General features: G+C 31.3%; 2 protein-coding genes across 2 annotated transcripts; one reads left to right on the forward strand and one right to left on the reverse strand.

Annotated features, from left to right (window-relative positions):
- Positions 1-1,861: 1,861 nt before the first annotated feature.
- On the reverse strand, positions 1,862-14,661 carry TAF1B (TATA box-binding protein-associated factor RNA polymerase I subunit B). Its single transcript, XM_072535844.1, has 6 exons — positions 14,181-14,661; positions 13,657-13,768; positions 12,327-12,903; positions 11,405-11,962; positions 7,763-8,186; positions 1,862-4,463 (listed from the first exon to the last, which is right to left on the reverse strand). The coding sequence occupies exons 1-6, from the start codon at positions 14,546-14,548 to the stop codon at positions 4,199-4,201; spliced, it is 2,304 nt and encodes a 767-aa protein (XP_072391945.1). The 5' UTR covers positions 14,549-14,661; the 3' UTR covers positions 1,862-4,198.
- Positions 14,662-18,619: 3,958 nt separating this feature from the next.
- Positions 18,620-27,584, forward strand: LOC140442915 (UPF0046 protein C25E10.12). The gene is made up of 5 exons (XM_072533875.1): positions 18,620-19,132; positions 20,286-20,559; positions 20,962-21,188; positions 21,533-21,658; positions 27,480-27,584. Exons 1-5 carry the CDS (start codon positions 18,844-18,846, stop codon positions 27,554-27,556), a joined length of 993 nt encoding a protein of 330 aa, XP_072389976.1. The 5' UTR covers positions 18,620-18,843; the 3' UTR covers positions 27,557-27,584.
- The last annotated feature ends 145 nt before the right edge of the window (positions 27,585-27,729 follow it).

Raw genomic sequence — 27,729 nt, forward strand, 5'->3', positions numbered from 1 at the left:
TTTCTTCATGGTAATCACCAGACTTATTCGACTCAAATGCCCAGAAGGCATTTATAATAAACCCGTTCTCGCTGCTAATTTGACAAATAAGAAGTCTATAAATTTTGCACTTTCCTTCTATAAAACATTATCCACGGTGGGTATTTGGCTTCTCATAAAAAACTCCTTTATCAACTTAAATACACTTTGATCAGAAACTTCAATTTTACTCGCCACTTTTTTTATAATATTTTCAACCACTAATCTGAAACTTTCTATTGTTTCATATTTAAATACATTAGAGAAAGTGCCGGTGAAGTTAGCTACAAATGAACCGTCAAATTTGCGTTTGCAGTATTGCCATGTCCTTAATATGTATGTTTTATGCCTCAAATATAATATGCTTTGAAACAGTACATTTTTATTATATTATTTTATGGAATCGGGTATTTTTTTAAATTCATATAAAACACGAACGAATGAATATTTGTTTCTTTTGATATTAGTTGCAGTTAGTTATTACAAAAAAAAATATAATTGGCCTTTGGTAGATTAGGCCAAACTTTTCAATACTGTCAAAACTTTCAAAATTCTAGTTGCCAGATTGCAACAGATGTTCAGCAGATTTCAATTTTATATGGCTATTTTCCTATAATTTTGGAATGAAATGGTAGGTACCTTAAAAACTTAAGAATTTAAAAGCTTAAAAAATTAAAATTAATTTAAATTATGATAAATTAAATTTAAATTAATTAAACTTCTTTTAAAAACAGAATGTTTAGTAACATTTTTTATTATTTTTTTGTTTCTTTCGTGATTTATTAAAACGACATGGCAACACTGCCAAAAATACAAAACTTTCCCTCATTTGTAGCTAACTTCACCGGTACTTTCTCTATTATTTAGTATATAGTTTAAAAGTAGGTACACCTATTATAGGAGGAAAATTATACCTGAAGATAAAATAATAAATTAATAACGATATTTAACAACAAAATATATTCTCCAAACTATTTATCCATTCTGTTCTCAAACAATTCGTAAAATTGACCCACTTGGTGACAAACCGTTGCACCTCATAGCCCGTGACGTCACATGATACCAACTCGAAATATTTAGGCGGTAGGTGTGTTCTTTTTTAGAATCACTTTGCCGAGTACACTGGCATTACAGCCACTAGACATATTTTATTATATACGCGTAGGACTAACATTTAAAGATTTCTATTAATGTTAACTTAAAGAAATATGCAATAATATGTTTCATTTAATTTGTATAAATGCATTATAAATCGTTTTTATGAAGAACATTTGTTCGGAACACACTGTAACTGTAATCGAACGAAGGTGAAATTTTGGCATAAATTGGTAACACTTATTTGACAGTTGCGGTATTGACACTTTAGTTTTGTTTTTATTATTTACTATTAATTAAACTACGTTGTTTTTTAAACAAGCGCCTCAAATTGTCCAATGTTGTAAATAATCAACAAGATTATTATTTAACTCTTGTTTTGTTTCTATTTATTTACATTAAATATTAATTTATTTTATTGTATACTGTTGTTGTACACTTTTGCAACAATAATGTGACCTATTTGATTTAAAATGGATTCAGGAATTTTTTATATTTTGGCAACTATGTCAACTTCGATCTCTGACGTAGATAATGACGTGCAACGGTTTGTAAATTAGATGGACTGTATTTATGTTTCAAACTTTTACTTACACGTTTTATGTCATTGTCATATACGCCACAGCATATACCAAATAGCAGTGTAAGCAGTTTAGGAAAATGCATGGCCCGGACGGTCTTACTAGTATCGTCGTAGAAATAAGCGAGTCCATGGCCTTTTTTAATTATATGACATAAAAAAATGTAGAAAGAATAAAACACTATTTATTTTTTCATCACTTTAATCATTTTTAACAATACAAGTGTGTGAAATATAAATTAGAATATTAACAAAAATCAATGAGATATAAAAAAATATAAACAGATTAAAACATTATTTTTTTCATTATTTTAATCATTTTTAACAACAAAAAAATTATGAAATACAAATTTGAAATTTAAAAAATTTCAATGAGATGGCAAAAAATTGTAAAAATAAAACATTTAATTGTTCACCATTTTAATCATTTGAACAACACAAATTTGAATCTTAACAACATTCATTATACTTTCCGGTTGAGTAATACTTGCTTGATTATAGTTTTTGTTTCCAAAACTCTCTAAGAATACAACTAAATCCCGTTATTACTGTCTAAAAAATCCGATCTTATCGACTGGCCAATCAAAACATTAAATATTGTTTTATATGGGAATAAACCACAATTAATTGCAATGAGAATTACATTTGAAATTAGTTTTGTTGTTTATTAATAGGACTTTTCATCAGCCGCCATGTTTTTCGTACATATAGATTTAGAATAGAATAGAAATATGCTTTATTGCCACTGAAAATTTTACAATTTTATGGACAAAGCTTACAAAAAGTAAGAAAAATAACAATAACAATTTAAAATTTACTGAAATTACATAAATCGTGAATATCGCAAAATAAAAGATCATAAAATACACAATCCATTGCAAATTGCATAATAAAACCTTACGAGCTAATAAGTTTAAGTCGGTGCTGCATGTGATACCCAAATATATATAAAAATACTTTAGTCATTTGTACATAAACGTAATGTAATTTCTTAATTCATAAAGAAAGATGTTCCTGTAAAGAAATATTTTTATTCCCGATAGAAAAAAAGAGAGAAAATATATCTTCTGTCTCTCTCTTACTCATATCTTACATATGTAATGATTTCACCGATTCACTCCCGTGCAAATTTCCAACGTCGGCCGCGCGTATAGAAGTATAACTTCAAAATCTAAGAATCTGGAAGATTGGAAACATAAATAAATCAGTGAATTGTTTTTAAATTTACAAAAAAAAACGAGTCTATTGTTTTCAATTCTATTATTAATTGATTGCTTTTTAATCACTTCACTTTAATATTTATCTGTTTAATTCGAGAAACCGGTCGCACGGTGATAAGGAAACATTTTAATCGGCCGCTCGTTTTAGAGTCTCGATATGAACTAGTGGAGGAATACATTGAATATTTCAAGTTGCATTGAAATGCATAGAAAATTCTCATCAGTCTCATATCTTTTAACATCGGTGTTAAGGTACTTACGTATGTATTATGTAAAATTCTGTGTATGAATTTTTTTATCTTTTTTTATGTTCAAACATGTTCTATATGTTTTTACTTAATTTTAAATTATTGTGATGGTTTTGACTTGTTACAAACCTGTATATTATATGTGTAACATAGTTATAGTTCATCCCAAACCCTTCTTTCAGTGCGTCATAGTTGATCGAATGAATTCTCTCTAACACATTAAGCTAGAAGTGACAGAAAAAAACGTGAGTCTGTGATTATTATACATAGAACTCAGAAAATTATTTATCGTAAAGCTAATTCTACTTACGGGTGTATAATTGGTTGGAGTTTAGAATACGCTAAATAAATATCCAATCAATGATGCGCATAAATATAATTTGACGCAGATGGTCTCAATAGTGACAGTACTATGACAATGTCAACTGATAAAATGATAATTGTCATTCCAGGTTAGTATTATCAGACATTTTACAGTGAAAATTTAATTTTGTATTTATTGTCATAAAAATATTTTAAATATGCCGAGATTAAAATTAATAAATTATTTTCAATTAGAAAAAGAGAGATTACGATCCTGCAACTGTCAAATTTAACTAAAATGTCATGCAATAATTCTCGACATTCTTAAAATCCTATATGACGTCAAAATTAGTGACGCACTGAAAGAAGGGTTTCTGACAGACTGTAAATTAATAAATAAAATACAAATCAGAATTCCACCCAAAATATGGCTATTTGACTACAAGATCAAGGCCACGTGAGTCAACTGTCAAATTTGTTTACAGGTTAAACCTAATTCTTCTAATACAGGCTCTTAATTTATAATTTATTTTATACTTTTATTAAAAATCGAAACGTTAAAACAATTTTAATTCTCATTACAACAAATTGTGGTTTAATCTTAATACTTAATTTAGAAATGCCAGAAGAAAACAGTAATAGTACCTCTTCACTCTCTTCAGGACCTTCTTTATTATATTTGTTCATTATGTTTAAAATTCTCTACAAATGATAAAGCATATTTTTGTTGTTTTTTACCAGCTTTTCTCTATATCTTGTAGAAATTTTTTAAATATCACTAATTCCCTTCGTTTGTTAGACCCATTGTATTCTGAGCAATATATGAGATACAGCTCGGTACTTTGAAATTGTTCGAAAAGTTCCTGATCAGTCTGTTCCGTAATCCTGCTGCATTCTTTTAATATCATTTTGAAACTCGAACTAAATCCATTCATGTACTCTTGGAATTGTTCGAAGCTGGCAAAATTGATACGAGTGTTGGTGAAATTGATCCAGTGTCTACAACAAAAGGTAAGTATTGGAAAACACGTACCGCCTTCTAGCGTAAAAACCAATGAATTGAATAATAACGGAAGAACACCTTTTTACAATTCAATATCAAATCTATCTATATAAAAGGCTTTGATGACAAGTCACACCTTTTGTCCAGTAAACTAACGACGCCATCTAGGAAAGAAATCTGAACTACCACCATTTGACATTTCAATCATATTTTGTTCTTGACATGATAAGTTTAATTAATAATACTGTATTACATAATGACGGTATTAGGATTACTTACTTCGTTTGGAGTACCAGAAACTGAATTCACTACGAATTTTGACCAGGATGAACGGCATGTGGAATGCAATTTTAGATTCCCTTGCCGAGTAATTTATCCAGCTGTTTGTTTCGCAAGTTTTAGGAAACACAGTGGTAAAAATTTGAATTCGGTTTCGCTAGGTAGAAATCGTTTGATTTCTCTTTTTGTTAATACTGTATTAATTACATATTAATATAATTAATAATTAATTTTAAAAATATTTTTAAGGTAGAATTTAATACAAAATATTTTAAAGTTTTATTTTCCAATAAAATCCTTTAAGAAAGGTATATAAAAAACCCCGTCGGGCTATGTTAAAAAGACAAAACGTTTTCGGAATAAGTATTCCATCATCAGTGTCCTAAAATATTTAACCACTTAATTAAAAAGAACATGAAATGATTTAAATTTTGACTAAGGTTAATGTGAAATGTGGTTAATACTTACAATATATTACATGAATGTAGCCACTAAATATGAGGGTAAAAACCCTTTAAAAATTAATATGTGAAGTTTAGTTTACATTATGTCGTGTTTACAAATAGGATGGTAAAGTTACCGTTGGATTGGTAACATGGCGACATATGACTCTACATTAAGTTGCAAGTCCTGAGACGGTATTATGTCTACGAGGACTTTATTAAAGCAACTGATTGAAATGACAATCTCAACAGGTTATGACGGAAGTCATGAGTCATGACAGAGCAGTCAGTGTAACTGTATGTGTCTATTTAAGACAGAAGCCACCGTTAATATATGAAGTAATATATTTAAAATTGTGAAAGTTGAAATAAAATTAAAAAAATTTATAACAGTATCAACCATCAATGTTGTTGTTTTAAATTATGTATATGAGATGAAATTGTGATGAGAAAATTATGTGATTATAGTTAGGCAACCAACTATACAGTGTCAAGTGGTGTGATGAAAAAGATTCTAATATGTTTCAATAACATTTGGTACCTGGAAAATGGAAACTAGACACAGGTGGAAAGTTTGGTTCTTGAAAAGTATAGGAATTAATATATTTAATGTGAGAATGTTATTCAATGAATGAAATAAAACTATTGTAATATAAAGTTCATGTAAAAATTGACTTACAACTCAATTATATTAGGCCCTGTATGTCAAAAAACAACATTTGGTACCTGGTAAATGTAAAACTGCTTGAGTTACAAGTTCATGAATATAAATATCTGATTAGGTGTTAACAGACTGAGTGATGTAGTTATATTTTGTGTGTTGACAAGTGTATGAAAAAATTGTTGTAGGTGGCTCTGTTAAATTTGAGTAAAGAGAATGAAAATTAAGGTGTTTTTGAGAAAGTTGTGATAAGCGGATAGACTACAGAAGGCTGAGGTCCCCAGAGGACCGAAAACCAAACCCTGAGGGAGTTGTGTAGAAAAGAAAAATGAGAATTTCATAATCTGGAAGGGGGAGGGATGACGGATGATCTAATTTAAATTTGGAAGTGTCGGAAAAGAAGCATGGAAAAAATTGGGTATAGTGGTTAAGATATGAAGTTTGGGTTGAGAAGAATAGAGTAGGATAGATGGAGAGTAAGATTTATTGGAAGGAAGGTTTTTAGAGTGAACTAATGAAGATGAGTATTAGGTGAACTAATCATGAATATAGATTTTTATTGTAGAAGTAAATTGGGGATGTGGGTTAGGAGAATAGTTGGCGATGAAGAGGGAGAAAATCTCGATTGAATGAAACATGACGATTAACGCAATTTGGGCTTTTTTGTTTTTCTTTAAGATTTTCAAGATCTTCATATAAATCTAATTTGAGGAAATTTTTTTGGGAGATATTGTGGATAAGTGAAACGTCTTCTGGGATATTGAGGGTGTGGTTGTGTTCTTTGAGATGTTGAGAGAAAGTGTAAGTATTTTCTCTTTTTATGTGCTCTAGAGAGCGTGAAGAAAGATATCTGCATGTTCTACCTATGTAGGTGGCATTGCAATCTGAACATTTAAGTCTATATACTCCACTCCGGTTCATGTAATTGATAGGATCTTTGGAATTAGAAATATGTTGTCCCAAATTGTTGGGTACTTTGAAAGAAACATGGGTGTTTTCAACCGAACGTTGGATGAGATTTCGAATATCTCCAGAAAGACTTTCATGATAAAATGGGAGTGAAACATAGTTGGGCTTGGTGGTAAGATCTCTGGGGAACGCAGACTCCTGCAGGGTCTTAAGGCGTTTTTTGTGGATGAGTTTGTTGATGATGTTGTGATCATATTCTTTGTTGACTGCTATTTGTCTGAGTATATTTAGTTCTTTTTTGTAGTTTAAATCTGACAGTGGAATGTTTTCTAGGCGATGGATGTAACTATGAAAAGCTGCGTATTTATGTGACATGGGATGGTTGGATGAAAATGGAATTACAAGGTCAGTCTGTGTGGGTTTCCTATAGATACTGAAGTCGAAGTGGTCATTTAATCTGGTAATGGTGAGATCAAGAAAATTAATTGACATGGAAGATTCTAGTTCCATGGTGAACTTGATATTGGGGTGAATTTGGTTGATTTTAGAAAGTAAAAGTTCAGCTGAATTGGAATTACCTAAAATGAAGACTAAACAGTCATCAACATAGCGAAACCAGTGTAGTATTTCAGGGTTTTTCATAATCTGTGTGGATTCTAAATGATCCATAAATACATCAGCTAATAGAGGGGAGAGACAGCTGCTCAAGGCTAAGCCATCAGGTTGTCTATAGTATTTGTTGTTAAAGACAAAGAAATCTTGATCTAAACAAAGTTGTAATAGTTTTATGTTAGTTTATATTTAAAATCCTAACGCCATCTGAACAAATTAATCCTTAAACATGTATTATTTTTTTTTCGTTATAAAATTTTTAGCCCAATTTAAGGGCCCCTACACTGCCTGGCTTCGTACCAACTGCAATACTAATCTAAATAGCAATCAAAAATATTTCACTTTAAAAAAATTGAACATACTTAAATGATACTAGATTGTGTTAGTTTACCTTTCATACGGAAAACAGTGGAGATCATATGTTTCTTGTCTATCATCCTTACATCTACCTTCTCCATTAAATGTACATCTCCCTGACAACTTCCCTAACTCAATTAAGTCCTCTTTAAACTGATACTGGTGGTACTTAGTAAACTGTTTCAGCTCTACTTTAATATTTTTGCTAGATACATCTTTCTCGATCTTTTTTTTAGGCTCTCTTTTCACTTCGTGTTTAACAACTTCAACTGGTATATGCTTCATATAAACCGGCTCAAGAAAATTTAACTTAGAAGACAATTCTACTGTTTTTAACTTCCACTGATCATTTAACCCGCCATGTTGGAATTTCGCTTTGCTGTTTAGTTGCCACAAATAAGCCAAAGGATTAAAGAGGAAGTCCATGCTTCGATTTTGAAAATATTTGGTTAGCATATCTGAAACAAATTTAAATATGTACATCAAATTAAATCTTTCCGCAAATGAGCGATCAGAGATTTCGATCACCAAAGAAGGAGGAGAATCTATATCTTTTTCTGTACTGTTTTGATAACACAATGTTATTAAATCGAATAAATCGAAACATAATACTACAAAATTATAAAAAATTTGCATTGCAGTGCAGTAACTCTTTTCTGCAACAAACAAAACAACACTTTTGGAACATTTTCGCATTTTGGGAATTGGTATCTAATGATGGAAGAAGTTGAGAACCCTCGGGGTTCACTCCATGATCACAAGCCCGAAGCACAAAGACTCAAGTCGAGGAAAAGATTTCTGGCCATATTAATTCATCTGTAAGATCCACCAGAAAGTAATCGTCTTAGCAAATCGACCAATACTATTTCTACAAATAGAAAACTTTTTTCTCTGTGTAGAATTTTGTGGAGAACTTTCCATCACCTAACGAGTGTTCAAGTGTAAGACTAATTTGGAAAGTTGGTTAGCTGCTGACTTGAATACCCAATGGGAATGTGAAACGTAAGATCCAGCACATCTTCTTTTCTGCATTCAGAGAGCTAGATGTTTTGAAAGAAAATAACATTGCCCTCAAGACTGCTCTTTTTTTAACAAAATTTATACACCTAACGTAGATAAATAAGCATCTATCTATATAATAAAATTATCCAAAAAAATTGCCCAAAAATTAACTTTTCAGGTAGAGGAAGCAGAAACAAATACTCTTGAAATGAAAAGACATTTTAGTACAAATAATATTGAAACCTTTATAAGTAAATTACATAATCATGACTGGCTTAATTTAAGTTACAAATGTGTAAATGATCAATGGAATACTTTCTTAAATCAGTTTCTGTATATATTCAATCAGTGCTTTCCTTTTAAAAAGTTAGATTCTAGGCAACGTAAAAAAGGCCTTAATAAAAGAGATGATCCAGAGATAATAGAATGTAAGACTCGTTTAGACATCTTGTTTACAATGAGCAGAGTTAACCATAAATTCTATGATTCCTATAGACAGGTAAAAAAAGAATATAATAAGAAACTAATAACAAAACGATCAAAGCTATATGAAAACAGGATGTCTGAAGCTGCCAACAAAAATAAATGCATGCGGCAAATTGTTAGTGAAACTAATGGTCAATTAAAAAGTGTAAATTCAATAAAAGTAGAGGGTAGTCCTCAAGAGATTGCTAATAAATACATGATCCACTTAAATACTACTTTAAATAACACTTTATCTCAATTACAATACACTGAATATAAAGACAACATTGCAAGTAACATAAATTCAGTGTTTGTCGCACCTGTGACAGAAACTGAAATTATGGATATAACTAAAAATTTAAAAAACAAAATGAGTTGTGGAATTGATGAAATACCCACTAAAATCCTTAAACTTTGTATAAAGGAGATAGTGAATCCTCTCACTACAATCATAAATAATTCACTAAAATCTGGTGTATTTCCTGAATGCCTGAAAACTGCCATAGTAACACCTGTTTACAAAAAGGGTGATCCTAAATTAATTAATAACTATAGACCAATTAGCCTTCTATGTTCCTTTTCAAAAATCTTAGAAATGACTATGTATAGGCGGATAACAGAATTTTTAACAAAATGTCATATTATTAGTGCAAATCAGCATGGTTATCAACAGGGAAAATCAACTCAGACTGCGATTTTTCAATTTGTCTGGGATATTTTGAAATGTACTGAGATTGGTCATATGGCTTTGGGTCTCTTTTTGGACCTATCAAAGGCATGACTGTTTAGTGCATGACTTATTATTTGATAAATTGGAGAAATATGGTATACGTGGACCAGCATTGAACTGGTTTAAGTCCTATTTGGCAAATAGGAGACATTTAGTAAAAATACATAAAAACACTGAAATAGGCATCTCATCTGAAAGCACTATCAATATTGGAGTACCACAAGGAAGTGTGATTGGTCCTTTACTGTTTGTGATCTATATCAATGATCTTCATGGTCTAGTGGCTAATACTACTTCCAGCATAACAAATTATGCAGATGATACAAACATTTTAGTCAGTGGTAAAGACATGTCTGTTCTAAGCGTTAATGCTAGTTTAGAGTTCCAGAAAGCTAAAGACTGGTTTTCTATGAATAGGTTGGTTTTAAATCAAAATAAAACAGATCTTCTTTTGTTTAAGACAAATTATGCACATTCAGATATGCCAAACAGTATTATTGTAAATAATGACACTTTAAATATTAGCAGCAGTACCAAATTTTTAGGATTATATATTGACAGTTTTTTATGTTGGGATAAACATGTTGACCAGTTATGTATGTCTTTGAGTAAAGTGATTTACAGCTTTAGAGTTCTAAAAAAATACATGAATAGTAACTCATTAAAAACAGTGTATCATGCTAATTTTGAAGCAAAATTTAGATATGGTCTAATAAATTTTGGCCACAGCAGGGACATAAATAATGTATTTCTGGTTCAGAAAAAAATAATCAGAGTTATGTTTGACTTAAAAAGTAGGGAATCATGTAGAGGGCATTTTAGGAGTAATAATATTTTAACAGTTTACGCTGTATTTATTCAAGAATGCTTACTGTTTCTATATAAGAATAAAATACTCTTTAAGAACTTTGAGCCCAATAGTATAGTAAATACCAGGTTATATAATTATAAAATTCCAATACATAGGTTAAGTATAACAGAAAAAAACGCTCTTTATTGCTGCATCAAATTGTTTAATAAACTGCTTGAACCTATTAAAAGGGAGGAAAGATTAAGTTTGTATAAACATCAAATATTTAAATTACTGGTAGCTCTTGAGCCATATTCTGTGGAGGACTATTTGTATATGTAACGGTTAGGAATAAGTAAATAATATTTTCGTTTGTGACACTGTTTTTTTTTAAATAATTTTATGTTCACGGAACGGAATGTATATTATTTTCTAAAAATAAAGATATTGTTATGTTATGTTAATATGATGACAAGTCACACCGTTTGTCCAGTAAACTAACGACGCCATCTACGAAAGAAATCTGAACCACCACCATTTGACATTTCAATCATATTTTGTTGACGTGACGGGCAAAATCACTAGTAACATAATAATTATTACACAAAAATACATAAAGAATAATAGGTTTTGCGTTGTAAAAATGAATTTATTGAGAAAAATGTTTATTGTGGAGGCTTGATACTTACAAAATTTGATACCATCTGGATCACTTCGATGAAGCAAACTCTTGATAACATCCGAATGACTTTTATACGGATGGACACTGGGAGGATATTCGATTTGAGGAAATTCGTCGTTTTGTAATTTGATAATTTTTGTTAACAGATCCTTGTATCCAGTCATTTCGGCCGAACACGGCCTCTTCTTAAAGCCCACGTTGGGTTTGTAATCTATGTCGATTTTATGGTTTTTCCTGTACTCCATATACAAATCTGCATTAGTGGCGGCAATATTTTCGTTCGCAGAAGGGAAATGATACTCGTTGATTAACACTCTTCTATAGTTTATAAACTCCATCCATTCCAAGATATCGAACATTTTCAGATTCGGCCATGTAGCATTTAAGGCTTTAGCGAACTGGGATAAATTGATTTCTGAAACATCATCTAAGCCAAAGAATAGCTTTAAGACGAACATAATTATCGCCATGACTCTTCCTTCGTAGTTTGGTATACGATTACCGATCGTTCCTTGATATGGTGGATTCTTTGCCAAAATATTTTTTACTGCTAAGAAAATATCATCTAAAATAAAGAAATTTGATGAACTTTTTTATTTTTAGTTTTATAAAAGTTACTCTATATAAATAGTTCTGAATGATCTAAAATCTTCAGACAAGGAGAAAGGTATTTCTGAATTCAAATAAGAACCATGAGATTTAATACAAAACCTCATTAGTAATTTAGCTTCTGTAATTAAAATGATTGACATATCTTCAGTATTTCAATATTTTTTTGTGGTTTTTAATTCTATTGAAATTCACTAAAATAGGAATTCAAAATCATAATAATAATAAAAATAAAATCATAATAATATCTATTATTAAAACTATAAGGCGTGAATTTACTCGGCAGAATTTGTTTAAATATATTTAAGATGTACATTTACCTGGTAAATTCATCTCCTCGCAGTACCTTCGGGCTAATGCCACTAAATCGGGACAACTAATATAGCTGCAAACGTCCAACAGATTCGCCAATTCCGCAGTTCTCTTTCTGAATTCGTGGTGACTCAAAGAAATAGTCGATCGGAAATCTGCAATATTCAAACGTTTGTTTGCATACGATTCAGGAAAGAGATGAGAATAACAATGGAAACTGAGGTGTCCTTCCCTCATGAACCTTAACATATCACCCAATTGCATGGGGTCCTTTTTAATGAGAAGAGCTAGATGTAAAATGCAATAAATCTTCGAGGGACTCAAGTGATAAGAATTAATGTGATAGTGGCTAGAAAACCTTGGACGTTTTCTATTAGTATCAGACAGAATTTCTTTCTGATGGCGTTTTATGCGTTGAGATGACATTATTTTCTTTAGTTCCGAATGGCCGAATTTGTTAAATTGTATTTCCTTATCTGCTGAGTTTTCTGAGTGAGATTTGAGACTGGTCAATGTTTCATTGTGTAAGGATGAGGATCCATCCGTTTTTGATTGTTCGTTGTATTGTGCCTTAGCAAGAGCTCTCTAAAACGGAATGAAATATCTGTGGTTTTGAATTAAAATGATTCAAAGGAGATACAAATGCAAATTTCCAAAAAGAGTATCGTTTAGGGTAAAAAAAAATCAATTAATTAGTAGGCCTGTAGATTTTTTACACTGTAACATTAAGATTACCAAATATTAATAACACCAAGTAAAGTGAATTGCAAATTCTAAGAGATGAAATAATCCAAACATTTATGCAGTCTATCTGTTTATTAGAAACTGACAATAAACAAAGGATTATGAGGTGTAATGTAATGTAACTTTATGTATAATATCGATATAAAAAAATTTCTTGCTGTATTTAGGTAAATATCAAATAGATTTTGGTAGCAATAAGTAAAGCCTGTCTATTCTTAATTAAAGCATCAAATAAACTCTCATCAATTGATTGCAAAGTAATTATCAAATTGATTTTAAAACTGATGGAAAATTTTAGGAAACAAAGGCTCATAGGTATTCATTAATCTTGTAGGGAGACAGGTGTGGGAGATACTGATAAATAGGGATCTAAGTTTAGGCACATTTGTTAAGATTGGTTAGATTTGGTTAGGATTTTGGATCCACCTAAAGATATTTTGGTGGTAGTAGTAAGAATATCATTTAAGCTTCCTTAAAAACAGTTCCCCCAATCCTTATTAAAATATGAACTTTTATAAGTTTTTATCTAACAAGAATTTTACATTTTCAATGCAAACACTTTTGCATTATTATTATTTATTCAGATGTGCTTACCTTTTTGCTTGATCTTAGTCTTTTAGATACCATACTACCAGTTGTCTCCTCAGAAGATACTGATTTTCTTCTGTATTTCTTTTCTGCTACACCATAAACAATTTTTACGTCTCTGAAATGTGTTCATTAAATGAAAATAAATGGACTAAAACACTGGTCAACAAATTTATAACTGTTTATTTTTTCGTAACAGTTTAAATACCATTTATTTTTAGTGTCTAGTTCGATTGATTAATGTAAAAAGACAAAACAAATTTTTTGGCAGGTTTTGCAAAGGATTAACTTAAAACATGAATTGACTGGTTGGTTTAAACATAAAGAAAGAAAAACCTTGAAACATGCAGGAAGTGTGTAGAAGATCAATACCTCGAACATCATTAAAATGATAGGCAGCTGATCAAAGTTATAACAACAATGAAGACAAATTACACTGAAAAACATGAAAAAAGCATCATAAATTTTCATCAGAAAAATAGCATTCACATTTAAGTATGTGTTACATAAATGATTAAAGTTATTCTTACCTTTTCATGTTCATTAAAGAAAATTTCGGTTTTTCATCACGTTGCATATGTAATACTTCCAACTTTTCCAAATACCTCATCCATAAACACCTCACAATTTTCTTGATAGATCTATCAACTCCAAGATTAATAAGTTCTTCTGTTAACATCATTAAAATAACATTCCAACATTCCCAACTGGTGATTTGCTCAACATTTTTTTTGGGAGTAGCGTCTCTAATTTTTTTTGCATGTGTTATGTTAATTTGATCGACTTCTTCTTGAAAGACATGTTCTTTTATCTCTTGAGTTTGAGTCTGGCACTCGTTACAAAAGTAGTAGCCAGATTCCGCTGTGAAGTCAGTGCCTCCGCATACGGCACATTCCATACTTTATATCAAAACTATCTCTAAAAATTGTTTGGTAGTGGTACAAAAACAAACAAAATACAGTGTTTTTAAATATTTGAAAATGTTAGGTTATGTACTTCACGTGGGGCAAAATCATGCAAAATACAAACTGAAGTGAGTTTTGCATTTTGCAGAACACATATGTCAAGTGTGGACGGGCCGAAACTAATTTCATTTAGCGGCAAGTTTAAAACATGAGTTCTCAATTTTAGGCGGCAAATTCAAATGCATACCTCCACCTAATGTGACTAGTAGCGCCGTTGTCATTACGAACGGCTGGACCCATGCAATTCACTCTCCAAACGTGTTCTATACCACTTACACTACTATTTGTGGTATATACTGTGATTTAACTTGTGTCTCAGGACAGCAAATGCGGAGCGACGACTATAAACGTTTATAGCCGATGCCAAAAGGAGTTTCGAATACGCGTTCCATGTTTTGAATATTTCCACGTTCGAACGGAAACTGATATAATATTAAGTCCAAATTTTTGAATATCGTGAATGAATAGATTATTATTAATTCATGAATATCACTTAAAGGTTAAAGATGTAGAAGAAAGATTCTTTTCTTTTGATTAACTTTTTCAATATTAGAACGATGATTGTAAGATTGATGTCTAAATAGAGTAGATATCCGGGCGTGAAGCTGAATATTCGCAAATTTCAGTCGTATAACTTTATTTTTTGCGTGTTTGTTTTTAAAATGTCTTGATAAATTATTTTTTATAGAAAAAGTAACGTTGCAAACAATATTTAGTAATTTTCACGTCTTTAAATTGTGAAAATATAAACACAACCGAATATTATATAAGTTAATATAATATATTATGATACAATAATGTAGGTAAGTAATGTCACGGAAAATAAATATAACCTCAACATCACAAGAAAACCCAAATAGTATATTAAAAATATATACATATTATCTTATAGAATCAGGTTTTTTGTTATTTTAGGATTATATTGATTTTCTCTTACTTTAAAATTAGTTTACAACCCTATAATAAAATAAAAAAATATATAATAAAAAAAAATAGTTTTAGCTAATTTTATATGCCTTTTGAATTTACCGCCATGTATATATATAGTTACGCACCCTGGCACTAGACAATACGTCAATCGTCGTTTTACTCGTTGACACAGGACTGGCACTGCTAGATGTGAGTGTGCTGTGATAGTACTATGGTACTAACATCGAGCAAAATTTTGCTCGATGGGTACTAGAGACTAAAGGCGTTAAAGTTCTTATGGAAATCCATTGTTGCCACATCCTCAAATATGAGGAGAGCCACCTGTCAATTACTGTTGCTCTGTGTTGAAAATTGTTTCTCACAATTAGAACAAACTACCGGCATGATGGTGACCTGCGGATAATTTCAACAAGTTCTAGATTTACAAAATAGGAGAGTTTATTTAACGTTGATAATCTTACCCTATTAACTTTATCCTTTCTAAAAATTTTTATAAAAAAAACTAGGTACTCTAAAACTGAAATATAACTAGGAATAATCCGAATAATAGTAATGAACAAATTGGAATTAAATGAAATCACAAAAACTTTAATTAAAATCAAAAAGCAACTACACTGGCAACAAAACAGAAAACAACAAACACAAGGCAAAAAATAAACTGGCGGGTAGACATAGGATTACAATCCTTTGAGTGCGCAAAATAGTTCCTTAAAAACAAACAATAAAATAAGTTTTAATTTATTCCACATAAAATTAAAAGTGACAGTAATTGACAGGTGGCTCTCCTCATATTTGAGGATGTGGCAACAATGGATTTCCATAAGAACTTTAACGCCTTTAACTAGAGACATCACTACTAGCGAAACAAAGGGGATATGTACCATAGAAGCAGGAAGCACGGAAGTGACTAATCAATATCTCGGTAGTCACCACATATACATTATTTACTTTGAATTCCGGTGCTTGATATAATTAAGATTTTTACGTCATCACAGTAAAACCAATTGCTTAAAAATTTAACGCAATTAACGATGATGTTAAACTAAGTAAATTGATATATACCTTCGATTTTCAATAAAACGAAATTTTTGGAAAAATCGAAAAATCTAACTTTTTACCAGAAACTAAGTATTTTATAATGTGGCAAATGATTATACCAACAAATGTCACTTTAGAAATACTAATTATCGTAGACCCCATAAAGACGACCATGCAATTACGGAATATTTTCTGTGAAAATAAAATTTATTTTTGTGCCAGACTGGTATCGGTTAAGTAGATACTACCATTTACGTCTCAATACGGTATTAACGTTTGACCTTGCGATATCTCTCTAATATCAACAAACATCCAAACAAAAAGACGAGCACAGTATATACCACAAATAGTAGTGTAACTGGTATAGAACACGTGGAAAGAATTAATTGCATAAGTCCAGCCGTTCATCATGGTAACGGCGCTACTAGTCACATTACGTGGAGATATGCATAGCAAGAGGCGTATGATGTTGATGTAAGTGCTGTTGCCATAGTTTCACTAGTTTTGCATACTAACCTAAATAATGAAATGTTCTCCAAAAAAATAGGGATTCTAACAAATTGTAATAAAATCCCAACTTAAATTTATAATAACTTATTTCTAAAGAATTTTGAGTATCCACCGAAAAAAAAAGAAAATGTGTTAGGGGCAACATTGTAATCCACGTCATTGCAAATCGATTTGTTATTTTAATTAAAAAAAAATATAGTCATAAAGTAATAAATAAAAACTTTCGTGTACCATAATATAATATACTCTGTCTGATATATTATACCTTTATATATAAAAATGCATAAGTGTATACTATATTTTTGGACAGAGAGAATATATTTTTTGACATAGAATTTTTTTATTACTATATTTTCCGTTAAAAGCATACTTTTTGTATTTTGTCGCATAAAATTCAAAACCTACATTTTGAAGCTGCTGCCAAATGAAATTAATTTTGGCCCATCCGCATTTGGCGCTCTGAAAAATTTTTATCTAGGACTTACATTACTAGAGGGCTATGCACTGTGTCAGGAACAGACGGCATCTATTATTGGCATCTTCAAACTACAATTACAATACAATTGTATAAATTGTCATAGTCGTGGCTCCGCAGTGGCTGTCCCGAGACGTAAATAAAAAACTTTAAAACTGATGCACAATCACCACGGAAGTGGCTAATAGGCTAATCAATATCTTGGTAGTCATCACAAACATACAAAGTAGATAATCAAACATAAAAAAATTATAAATTGAGGAGCTCCTGTGACGAAAACCAATGACATGACATAGAGTTGCCAGATTGGGGTATTTCCCCCCATTTTTGGGGTAATTTCAAAGGGTCTGGGGGAATTTTTATAAGCTAAAATGGATGGGGGATTATTTGGGGGAAAAAATTGTGGCGGATTTTGGGGATCATAATTAATTAAATTTGCGAATGTAGATATAACTGACTAGAAAAGGCTTTTTCCTACGACCTACATAAATAAATAATATACATATCTGGTTTTTTCAGTAGATACCTTTAAGGCATCAAAAAAAAATGTACTTATCTAAATATTTTACAACCATATAGGTCTTCAGTTCTGAAATATAGATCATTTTTTCCTACAGACCACCGTCGTGTGGTGACGTAAGTTTTAGGATATGTACGTTGGATGCAGAATATAGCCAAAACGGAAGGCTAAGAAATTGGGTAATTATTGAATTAATAAAAGAACAAATGGGAATCAGAGCCTAGTCGTCCCAATTTTACACATAATCACTGGCGTCCGATTTTCTACTTGTGTGTTTTAAATTAATTAAGTAAAATTATTCTCATTTTTTAATATAAAAAATTATTCTAATTCATTGTTTTAGTATAAATAGTATAAAAAAAATATAGTACAGTCTGTTCCAGTCTACAGTCTTTTCAAATTTATAAAAATTGTAATTATACGACAAAATTTTAAGTTTGGGGGATTTGAGCTTAAATTTGGGGGAATTTCAGTTTCTAAGTGGGGGATTTAGAAAATCGCATCTGGCAACTCTGCATGGACATGACGCAGACGTTGAGGATTGAGGACAGAGGACAGATCACATCACATTTCTAAAGAGGTTAGGTTATGTAGTTATGTATTGATTTGAATTTTTCAATACGGTCCAGATGCACAGCTTTACTAGTTGATTATACAATATATTTAAACATCAACATCCTGACTTGACCCCTATACATGCAATAATGTCAATGTATGTTTCGTTTAAAGTGTAAATTTTAAACTCAAAGGTGAACATGGATAATAATAATGCAAATGCCGATGTTAGCATTCACCCTCTAACCGACAATCCCACGGCAGCATGGAAAGAAATTTCCAAGAATCAAAAGCTTCTAAAGTTAAATGTGAAAATACCGACGAAACCCGTGGAAAACAACAAAGTCAGATTTGTTTGTATGAGTGACACTCACTCTCTTATTAGAAATATTACATATGATATACCTGACGGAGATGTTTTTATACATTGTGGCGATTTTACCAAATGTGGACAGAAAGATGAAGTTTTCCAATTTAATGAATGGTTAGGTAAGCTTTTTGAATTATGCTATAAAGTTTGTCCATGTTCAAAGTTCGTGTAATATGACGAAATTGGAACAACTAATAGGATATATAATATCCTCGATTAAATACTTTTTTTCTTGGTTGAGCTCCTTGAAATAGTGTGGAATTTCGATTAATCTAGCTGCGTAAAACAGGTTTGTTATTGTTGTACCTATCTATAAAGTAATCAATGTGGATAATACCTTCTACATCGTAGGTAACAATTAGCATCACATTTTATTTAGGCTGATTAGGTGGTCATATCTTTCTTTGTTCTCAGATATGTTTAGAGCTTCTGTTATCTTATGAATTTTGATTATATATCTCAAACTTCTTTTTTAGATTACAGAATTGTAAAAGTCACTTTAGAGAGCTACACGATCAGGTCAAAGAAATAACTCTCAGCCATACAAATACCACAGAAGTTCTTTTCTGGTAATGCAGTTGTTTCTTTCTGGTTTTGATTAGAGTTCGCTGAAGTAAGCAATGTCTTTTTCTTGTTAATTTTGAATCTGAGAAAGTACGGCTCATAATGTCTAAAACAAATTTTTCTTTTTGTTTCTAGTAGCTTAAAATCGATGCACTGATGAGAGCTCTTTGCAGTTCTTCAAAAGCTTTTTGACACTAATTTTTCCATATATATTATTTGTCCTTATTTATTAGTTTTGTTAAGGGTTTTGATGATATTAACTATAGATAACTAATAGAAAGTGTGTGAACATGTTGTCAAGGTCAAAATGAAAAATTAGTGTCCCTTTAATGAAGTTAATAAAGAGTTAAGGATTGATTTAAATGATTCTAAAGAAAATGACAGTGGATCTGATTATAAAAGTGAATAACATGATATAACATTATAATATAATACTCCCAAAATATTTCATTTATCTACTTTCATAAGTTATTTTAGTAATAATACTATAAATAATAATGGTTTTAAAGTTACAGCAATCTTTATCAATGAGAAATAATATTGTAATGTATGTCATTTCAAATTTAGAAAAAAGTTGTTATTATAATCAGATACACTGCATTTGCAACGAGCTATAACTTTGTATTTTTAAGATGCTAGTTCCATCAGTAAAGATCCAATAGACCTAAGACATGAATTTTTTAACTGATCATTTTTATATTTTTGTAGGAACATTACCCCATAAGCACAAAGTAGTAATAGCAGGCAATCATGAACTTAGTTTCGATCAGAAATTTAAAAACATATTTAAAAAGAATTTTGACAAGAGGGAGAAGAGACATAGTACTTCCGGTATAGAAGAGGTAAAACACTATGGAAATACAAATGACGATATTGTTGAAGCTGTAAATACTCCAAACATTAGCCAGTACCTTACCAATTGTATATATTTAGAGGATAGCGGCATCGAGTTGTATGGAATCAAGATCTATGGCACACCTTGGTAAATATATTGTAGGGAATTTGATACATTAAAAACATAATTTGACATCTTCATATTCAATTTTGCAGAAACATTATTCCCAATCTAATCTCTTGATAACAAATTCTCTAGATTTCAAGAAGCAGACTTTATTCTTGAAAAAAATGTAACTTTAATAATTCCAGACTGGTTTATATGGGAAGCATAATTTCCTCAAGCCTATATTTAAATATTCAGATGAATTATCTGCAGACAATTATTATCTTATTAGGCACATAGTATTCTTAATTCAATTCCAAAAGTATTTGGGAGTTTGTTTTGTGACTCTGTCCTCTGTCTGTGTCAGAATGAAAGAATCTTTTGTGAGCGATATATATTTATAATTGTGGTATTAAACACATTCTTGATAATACAAACTTTTAGGCAACCTGAATTTGGTAATTGGGCATTTAATTTAGAGAGAGGTGAAGAATGTCTTTCAAAATGGAACGCTATACCGAATGATGTAGATATTTTAATAACACACACACCTCCATTAGGCCATGGCGATTTGGTGTGTTCGGGAATAAGAGCTGGATGTGTGGAGCTATTAGCTACAGTGCAACAAAGAGTTAAGCCTAAGTATCATGTATTTGGCCATATTCATGAAGGTATGTATTGTGTATTTGTATTTAGATTTAAATTTGTACAGTAAAATTTCAGTAACGACATAAGATGCACAACAACAAATTCTATTGTAAAAAAAATATTTTGAAAACTGTTTCCCAGAAGAAAACTTGTGATTAATTCTCAAAAACTGTAACAGCCCATTTAGACCAGGTCAGATCTGTTTTAAGGTTAATGTGAGAGGGGGAGAGGTGATAACTTTAGTAATAATAATTCACGTATCCTCTCACATCCAAATGTAGTCCTTTTTCAAAGATCCGCCCTGGTCCAAACAGATTTTTCTTTTTTGTTTGTCATAGTCAATGTCTTCATTATAGTATCTTTTTAGGTTATGGGGTGACCTCTGACGGAAAAATTATTTATATAAATGCTTCTACTTGTGATATTAATTATGTACCGAGAAATTTGCCAGTTGTTTTCGATGTGCCACTTAAGGAAGGATTCGTAAAAGAAGGTTAATTTTAAATGTGCTTTTTTGTACTTGTTTTTTTTTTAATAAATGTTACCAAGACTTGCTGTGACTCTCTTCTACAATCTCTAAACGCATGTTCTCTGGTCTGCTGTCTACATTCTTCTGGACTAACAAAAGTTGTAAGTTTATACTGCATGTAGGAAATTTTATTAACACTACTTTCTTGATATGTATTTAATTGATCGAAACTATTAACTAATATAGAATTTAGGCAATATATAAAGTGATCCAGTTAAAACAGTTCAACTGAAATGTCTTCAATAAAAATGGTTTTTGTGGGAAATCCTAAGGTATGTCAATCTTTTGATAATAAAAGAATGGATGTAGGGTACCATAAACCAGGATAACTTTGCCGCTGCTAGTGTAACTTTGCTCTATTACTAAAAAAAGTTTCATTTTAGTTCACTTATGAATTTAAAACTGTGTTTACAAACGCGCATCACTGTTTTACGCGTTGCCTATTGACAAAGACAACTTGATCTTCCATTTACATGTCTACAGTGAGTCGAGAAGGTAGTGGTGTAAAAACTTCAGTGTCTCCAACATGTAAAATTTCGTGTGTCCAGAAAGTTGTGCTATTATTTGGCAAGTAAGTATTTGTGTACCCGTTAATTATTTACTTTTTATCATCTTTTTTACTAAATTATGACTTATAAATGATAACATTTTCTTTTTCTAACTTAATTTTACAAAATATTAGGTGACTTGGGTAACTTTGCTCCAAACAAGTGTCGCAAAGGTACCCCGAAATATATAAATTATGCTGAATGTATGAAGATGTATATTTTGGTTACAGATATGCCTAGAACTCCCAAAAGAGTATTAGGACCACGGCACTATGCTGATTATACTTAAAAAACTCTACAGGCGTGTTTAAACGAAATTATAAGAGGTGAAATTTCACACAGAAGGGTAGAACAAAATGTATGGACGTCCTGCAAAGAAAACCAATTTGTCAAGTGCGTGATTTATATGTGAGTGTATGGGTTCCCTATTGGCAACAGTTGGCAATGGATAGAACTGACTGGCGTAATAGACTTGGGAAGGTCGAGGCTCTTTTATAGGGCTGTAGCACCAATGATGATGATGATGGGTTCCCTATTAACGCAAGGGAACTGAGAAACACAGGAAACATCCTGGAGAGGATTGGATCAAACAATTTATGGTCAGACATCCTGAAATTTTCCCACGTTTTGCAAAAAATATTAAACGTATACGAGTAAGGAGTTGATAAGAACAAAATTAAGAAGCTTTTTTGAAAATGTGGCAGTCAAGTTAGACGGCGTTCCTCCAACAAATAACTGGAATTAAGATGAAATTAGTCTGACTGATGGTCACGGCAAAAAGAAAATCATTGTCAGGGAAGGATGCAAGTATCCAGAATTAATTAGAAACGCTTCGGACATCTGTATCCATCATGTTCTGTGAAAACGGCGAACTGAACATTTACCGCCCTATTTTGTTTACCGAGCCGCTACAATGTGGATTACTTGAGCTAAAAAATGGACCAAAAGGGTGCCATTACAATGCAAGCAGCTCAGGATGGTTTGAAGCAAATATTTTGCAGATTGGCTTGAATTCCAGTTGGTACCTAGGTTTAGGAAGCTGAATGGGAAAAAGGTACTACTATGCGACAACCTCTCTTCCCATATTACAGTACATTCACTTCAACTCTGTCGTGAAAATGATATCCGCTACACTAATATAAAAAAAGCAACACTTTCCTCCATTGTTGTCAAAGGTGATGGACAAATCCAATTTAGAAGCGGTAAATTGTGGTTAATTCTCAGTAAAAATAGTAAATTGCATTAAGATGCCACAAGAAAATAGCATCAGACCAATATAAGGCAGGAGACCATTTTTTATTCTTAAGATGCCGTGTATGCGTAAGCGTCCACCGTACATTGTTTATTTATTTATTTGTTTCAACGGTAGAACCATTTACAATAACATACAAAAAATGGTAAACATTAAAAATCATGTACAATAAACATCATACAACAACAAAGAAACAAGTAAAACAGTAAAATTTTGTACATTAAGACAGGCTATCAAATCACAAAAGGTAAAAAATATCACAATTTAGATTAATTAGATTCGTAAGTTGCCTTTTGAAAACATTAGGTAATATTTGGACGAGTATAATCAGTCCTATGAAAAGGAATATAAAAGAGTGGCAGTGTGTCGAGTTCTATGTATTGTGTTTAATTACAAATTGGATAATAACGGGGGACAATTAATAAAGTTGTTTAGAGTTTTAACCAAGAATAACATATCAGATCTCAAACTGCGGTTCTTCAGTGTAGCAATGTTAAATTGAGACATTATTACAGAATAATCTATGAAGTAATTTTCAGTATTTCTTATATTAATATGTGCTTTAAAAGCTAAAGATCTAAGAAACTTCCGGTGAACGCTCTCCAATCCATCAATGTAGACTTGATGAAACGGGGACCAAACAACAGAGCAGTATTCAAGTTCTGAGCGCTCCAGAGAACAATACAATAATTTGATTACAATAGGTGAGAGATCATGACTGTTACGATAAATGAATCCTAGATTACGAAATCCTGTTTCCTTAATTTTAAGAAAATTGCTTCTAAATGTCAATGCACAATCCAATAATACACCCAAATCTCTAATCTCAGTGACTGATTCCAAGAGTACATCAGTAAGAACATATCTAATAGCTATTAGATTATTTATACGACCACATGAAATACAATAAAATTTAGTTGGATTTAAGCTTAAACCATTTTCTTTCGACCATGAACAAATACTATTTACATCATCTTGAAGGAATCTCTATCCGATTTATCATGTATACAACGAAACAACTTCAAGAGATCATCAGCAAATAGCAGAAAGTGTGAGTTTTTTATAGCCTTACCAATATCGTTAATGAACAAGTTAAAAAACAAGGGACCACAATGAAACCCTTGTGTGAGGCCGGAACAAAAATGGAATTCTTTTGAACTATAATTGTTAATACGAACTTGCTGTGTACGTCTCATCAGAAAACTTTTAATCCAATTAACAATGGAGTCATAAACGCCAGATGCAGAATTTGTGGACCAATAGGTTATGATTAACCTGGTCAAAGGTCTTTGAGAAATCAGTGTAAATGCTAAAAATTTGATTCTCAAATGCACCCAACAAGTATTGTTGGTGATTAACAAGATTTTTTACTGTTAACTTCCCGTTAGAAAATCCATGTTGTTTATCAATAATTATGTTTCTGCAAGCCAAGGTGAGATTTATCGATAACAATCTATCAAGAAGTTTCGAGATTGCTGATTGAATTTTTATACCTCTATAATTGTTAACATACTCATGATTGCCAGATTTATAGATAGGTGTAAGAAAACTATTTTTCGAATATTGTGGAAAATACAGATGATGACAATGATAAATTAAAAATTTGTTCTAAAGGTTTACAAAGGGAAAAAATACAGTTCTTAATAAATGCTGCAGGATACCATCAGGCCCGGAATAATATATAGTTTTTAAACTCATAAAACCTCTCGAAAACATCAGTCGAGACTAAATTTCAGAATCTGAAAATTCACACTATAGTCCAATTCAAAATTAGGTAAATTATACTCACTATCATTATATGTACCTGGAAAATAAGTGGCAAATAGATTGACTATTTCATTGTCTTTTCAGGTGAGATATTAGGCAGGATTCTTCTTCTTTAGGTACCGTCTCCTCTAAGGAGGTTGGTAATCATCTTTTGAGATCGCAGCTCTGAACAAGTCGACGGAACTGCAATTATACCACTTTCTCAGATTGTTGAGCCAGGAGATGCGTCTTCTTCCAATACTTCGTTTTCCCTGCATTATGGTTTGTAGCAACACATATTTATCCCCTCTCATAACGTGGCCGAGATATTGTAACTTTCTTATCTTATTGGTATTCATGATTTCCATTTCCTTTGTCATCTTTCTGAGAACCTCAACATTTGTTATTCGGTCTACCCAACTTATTTTTAATATTCTTCGGTAGGTCCACATCTCGAATGCTTTAAGTCGATCGCTCACATCTCTCTTTAAGGTCCAGTCCTTCACGCAGCACCGAAAACACATATGAACGTAATATTCTTATTTTGAGTTGCAAACTAAGGTCTCTACTGCATAATACTTTTCTCATCTTATTAAATGTTGGTCTAGCTTGTCCAATTCTCATTTTTATTTCTTCTGTATACTCATTATTTTCATTAATAATTGTATCAAGATATCTGTATTTTTTTACTTTTTCTATTGGAACCCCTCTTATGTTTAAAATGTCTTGTTGTTGTGTTTTGGAAATTGTCATAAATGTTGTTTTTTTTTAGCATTAAGCGTTAGTCCGCTTTCCTCACTAGCATTTACTACATTATCTAAAAGTGTCTGTAGATCTTGTATATTCTGTGCAATTAGTATAGTATCATCGGCATATCTGATATTGTTGATGGGTCTGCCGTTTAGTTTTATTCCAATTGTTACATTTTCGAGTGATTTTTTAATCATTTCTTCCGAATATAGATTGAACAATAAGGGGGAGAGTATGCAACCTTGCCTTACACCTCTTTTTATCTCTACTTCCTCCGAAAGTTCTTTGCCTACTCTGACTTTTGGCGTTTGATTAAAGTAGAGATGAGTTATTATCCTTAAGTCTTTTTTGTCAGTGTGTTTATCTTTAAGTAACTGTATAAGACGGTTGTGTCTGACCTTATCGAACGCCTTATTGTAATCAATAAAACAAACATAGAGTTTACATCCATAGACAGGATTACATTGTTTTAATTCTAGCAGCATTGAGATAGTATTTATCCTCGACCATTGGTGAATGTTACACAGCTATGTCATTTTTACGTTTCAGTAAACTTTACTTGTTTACTTGATATTTGTTCCCCCGGTTTCTGCTCCCTTCTAGTTTCTTTTATTTTAATTATAAAAAACGTGTAATTAAAATTCACACCAAAGCGCAAATGTTTTGTACACCTGTTTGACTATTTTTTGTTTTCATTTTATATTTGTTGTCTGTTTTTGTTTATCCGTGCGTGACCATGGTAGAGGTACTTTGAAACGATGCCAGCGTGCGTAGCGGCGAAATATGACAAAATTGGCCCTACCTTTTTACGCATAAATTTTATCAAAAAGTGTGCAAATACATATTGCGTATTTAATTGTGCTAATAATAGCAAAAATAGTAAGTGTAGTTTTTATAGGTTCCCAAAGATTACATATAAATTAGAGAAAAGAAAAAGATGGATCCGTGCTATTAATATGAAAAAGTAAATATCACATAACTTCATTTTTATGCAATTGAAATAGAAAAAAATTTAAATAATTTACCTTAAATGATATTTTATAAGGCTTCAAGCTAACTGCAGAGTGCCTGATGACTTTAGCTTTTATATTATAACTTTTACTATTACTGTTTTTAAATATATGCTCTTTCACGTGAAAAACTTGATTTGCCAGTACTAGATTTTTCCCTTTCTTTTCCGTTTGTGGTTGAAAAGATATATTATGATGAATTTTGAGAAACCCAGTTTTTAATACTACATTTATTTTGTACATAAACTAAAAAATATAATTAAAAAGTTAATTATTAATAATTGTCAATTCGCATGTATTTAACAATGTCAAACATAATGTCATATGTTTAACCTGAAAATTGGTAGGTCCAAAACTGTCAGATGAAGGCGGTAGGTGTCGCGTCAGTCACGCACGGAGCGAATAGAATACATACATATTTGTTTTCATATCACAACGAACTTTGACTAAAATCGGATCTTTTGTTTTGCCTGTTTTAGATTTTACCGTAAGCGAGGAACCAGATTCTGACTCCCTCAAGGAAAACAGTTGTACTGAAGGTTGTACTTTTATGTAGTAAATCATTAAAAATATTTCCAAGTAAATGTGTTATAATTTTTTACAGTATTTACATTTGTTACATGTATTTTAGTATTTTACCATTTCTGCATTCCATGTAAAACCACCAAATAGTGTAGACACAAAATATAATTGTGTATTACTTAATGTTAAATAATTCAAGGGTTTATT

This window comes from Diabrotica undecimpunctata, chromosome 6 (genome assembly GCF_040954645.1).
Source record: "Diabrotica undecimpunctata isolate CICGRU chromosome 6, icDiaUnde3, whole genome shotgun sequence".
Taxonomy (NCBI): domain Eukaryota; kingdom Metazoa; phylum Arthropoda; class Insecta; order Coleoptera; family Chrysomelidae; genus Diabrotica; species Diabrotica undecimpunctata.

Bases quoted from the DNA above. Each gene is read 5' to 3' on its own strand.
- TAF1B (XM_072535844.1), bottom strand. From the start codon at position 14,548: ATGGAATGTGCCGTATGCGGAGGCACTGACTTCACAGCGGAATCTGGC. The intron at 8,187-11,404 runs GTAAGTATCAAG...AATTTGTTTCAG, and splicing joins TCCAGATGGTATCAAATTTT to ATATGCTAACCAAATATTTT. The intron at 4,464-7,762 runs GTAAACTAACAC...CTTTTGTTGTAG, and splicing joins CACTGTTTTCCGTATGAAAG to ACACTGGATCAATTTCACCA.
- LOC140442915 (XM_072533875.1), top strand. From the start codon at position 18,844: ATGGATAATAATAATGCAAATGCCGATGTTAGCATTCACCCTCTAACC. The intron at 20,560-20,961 runs GTAAATATATTG...ACAAACTTTTAG, and splicing joins AAGATCTATGGCACACCTTG to GCAACCTGAATTTGGTAATT. The intron at 21,659-27,479 runs GTTAATTTTAAA...TGCCTGTTTTAG, and splicing joins GGAAGGATTCGTAAAAGAAG to ATTTTACCGTAAGCGAGGAA.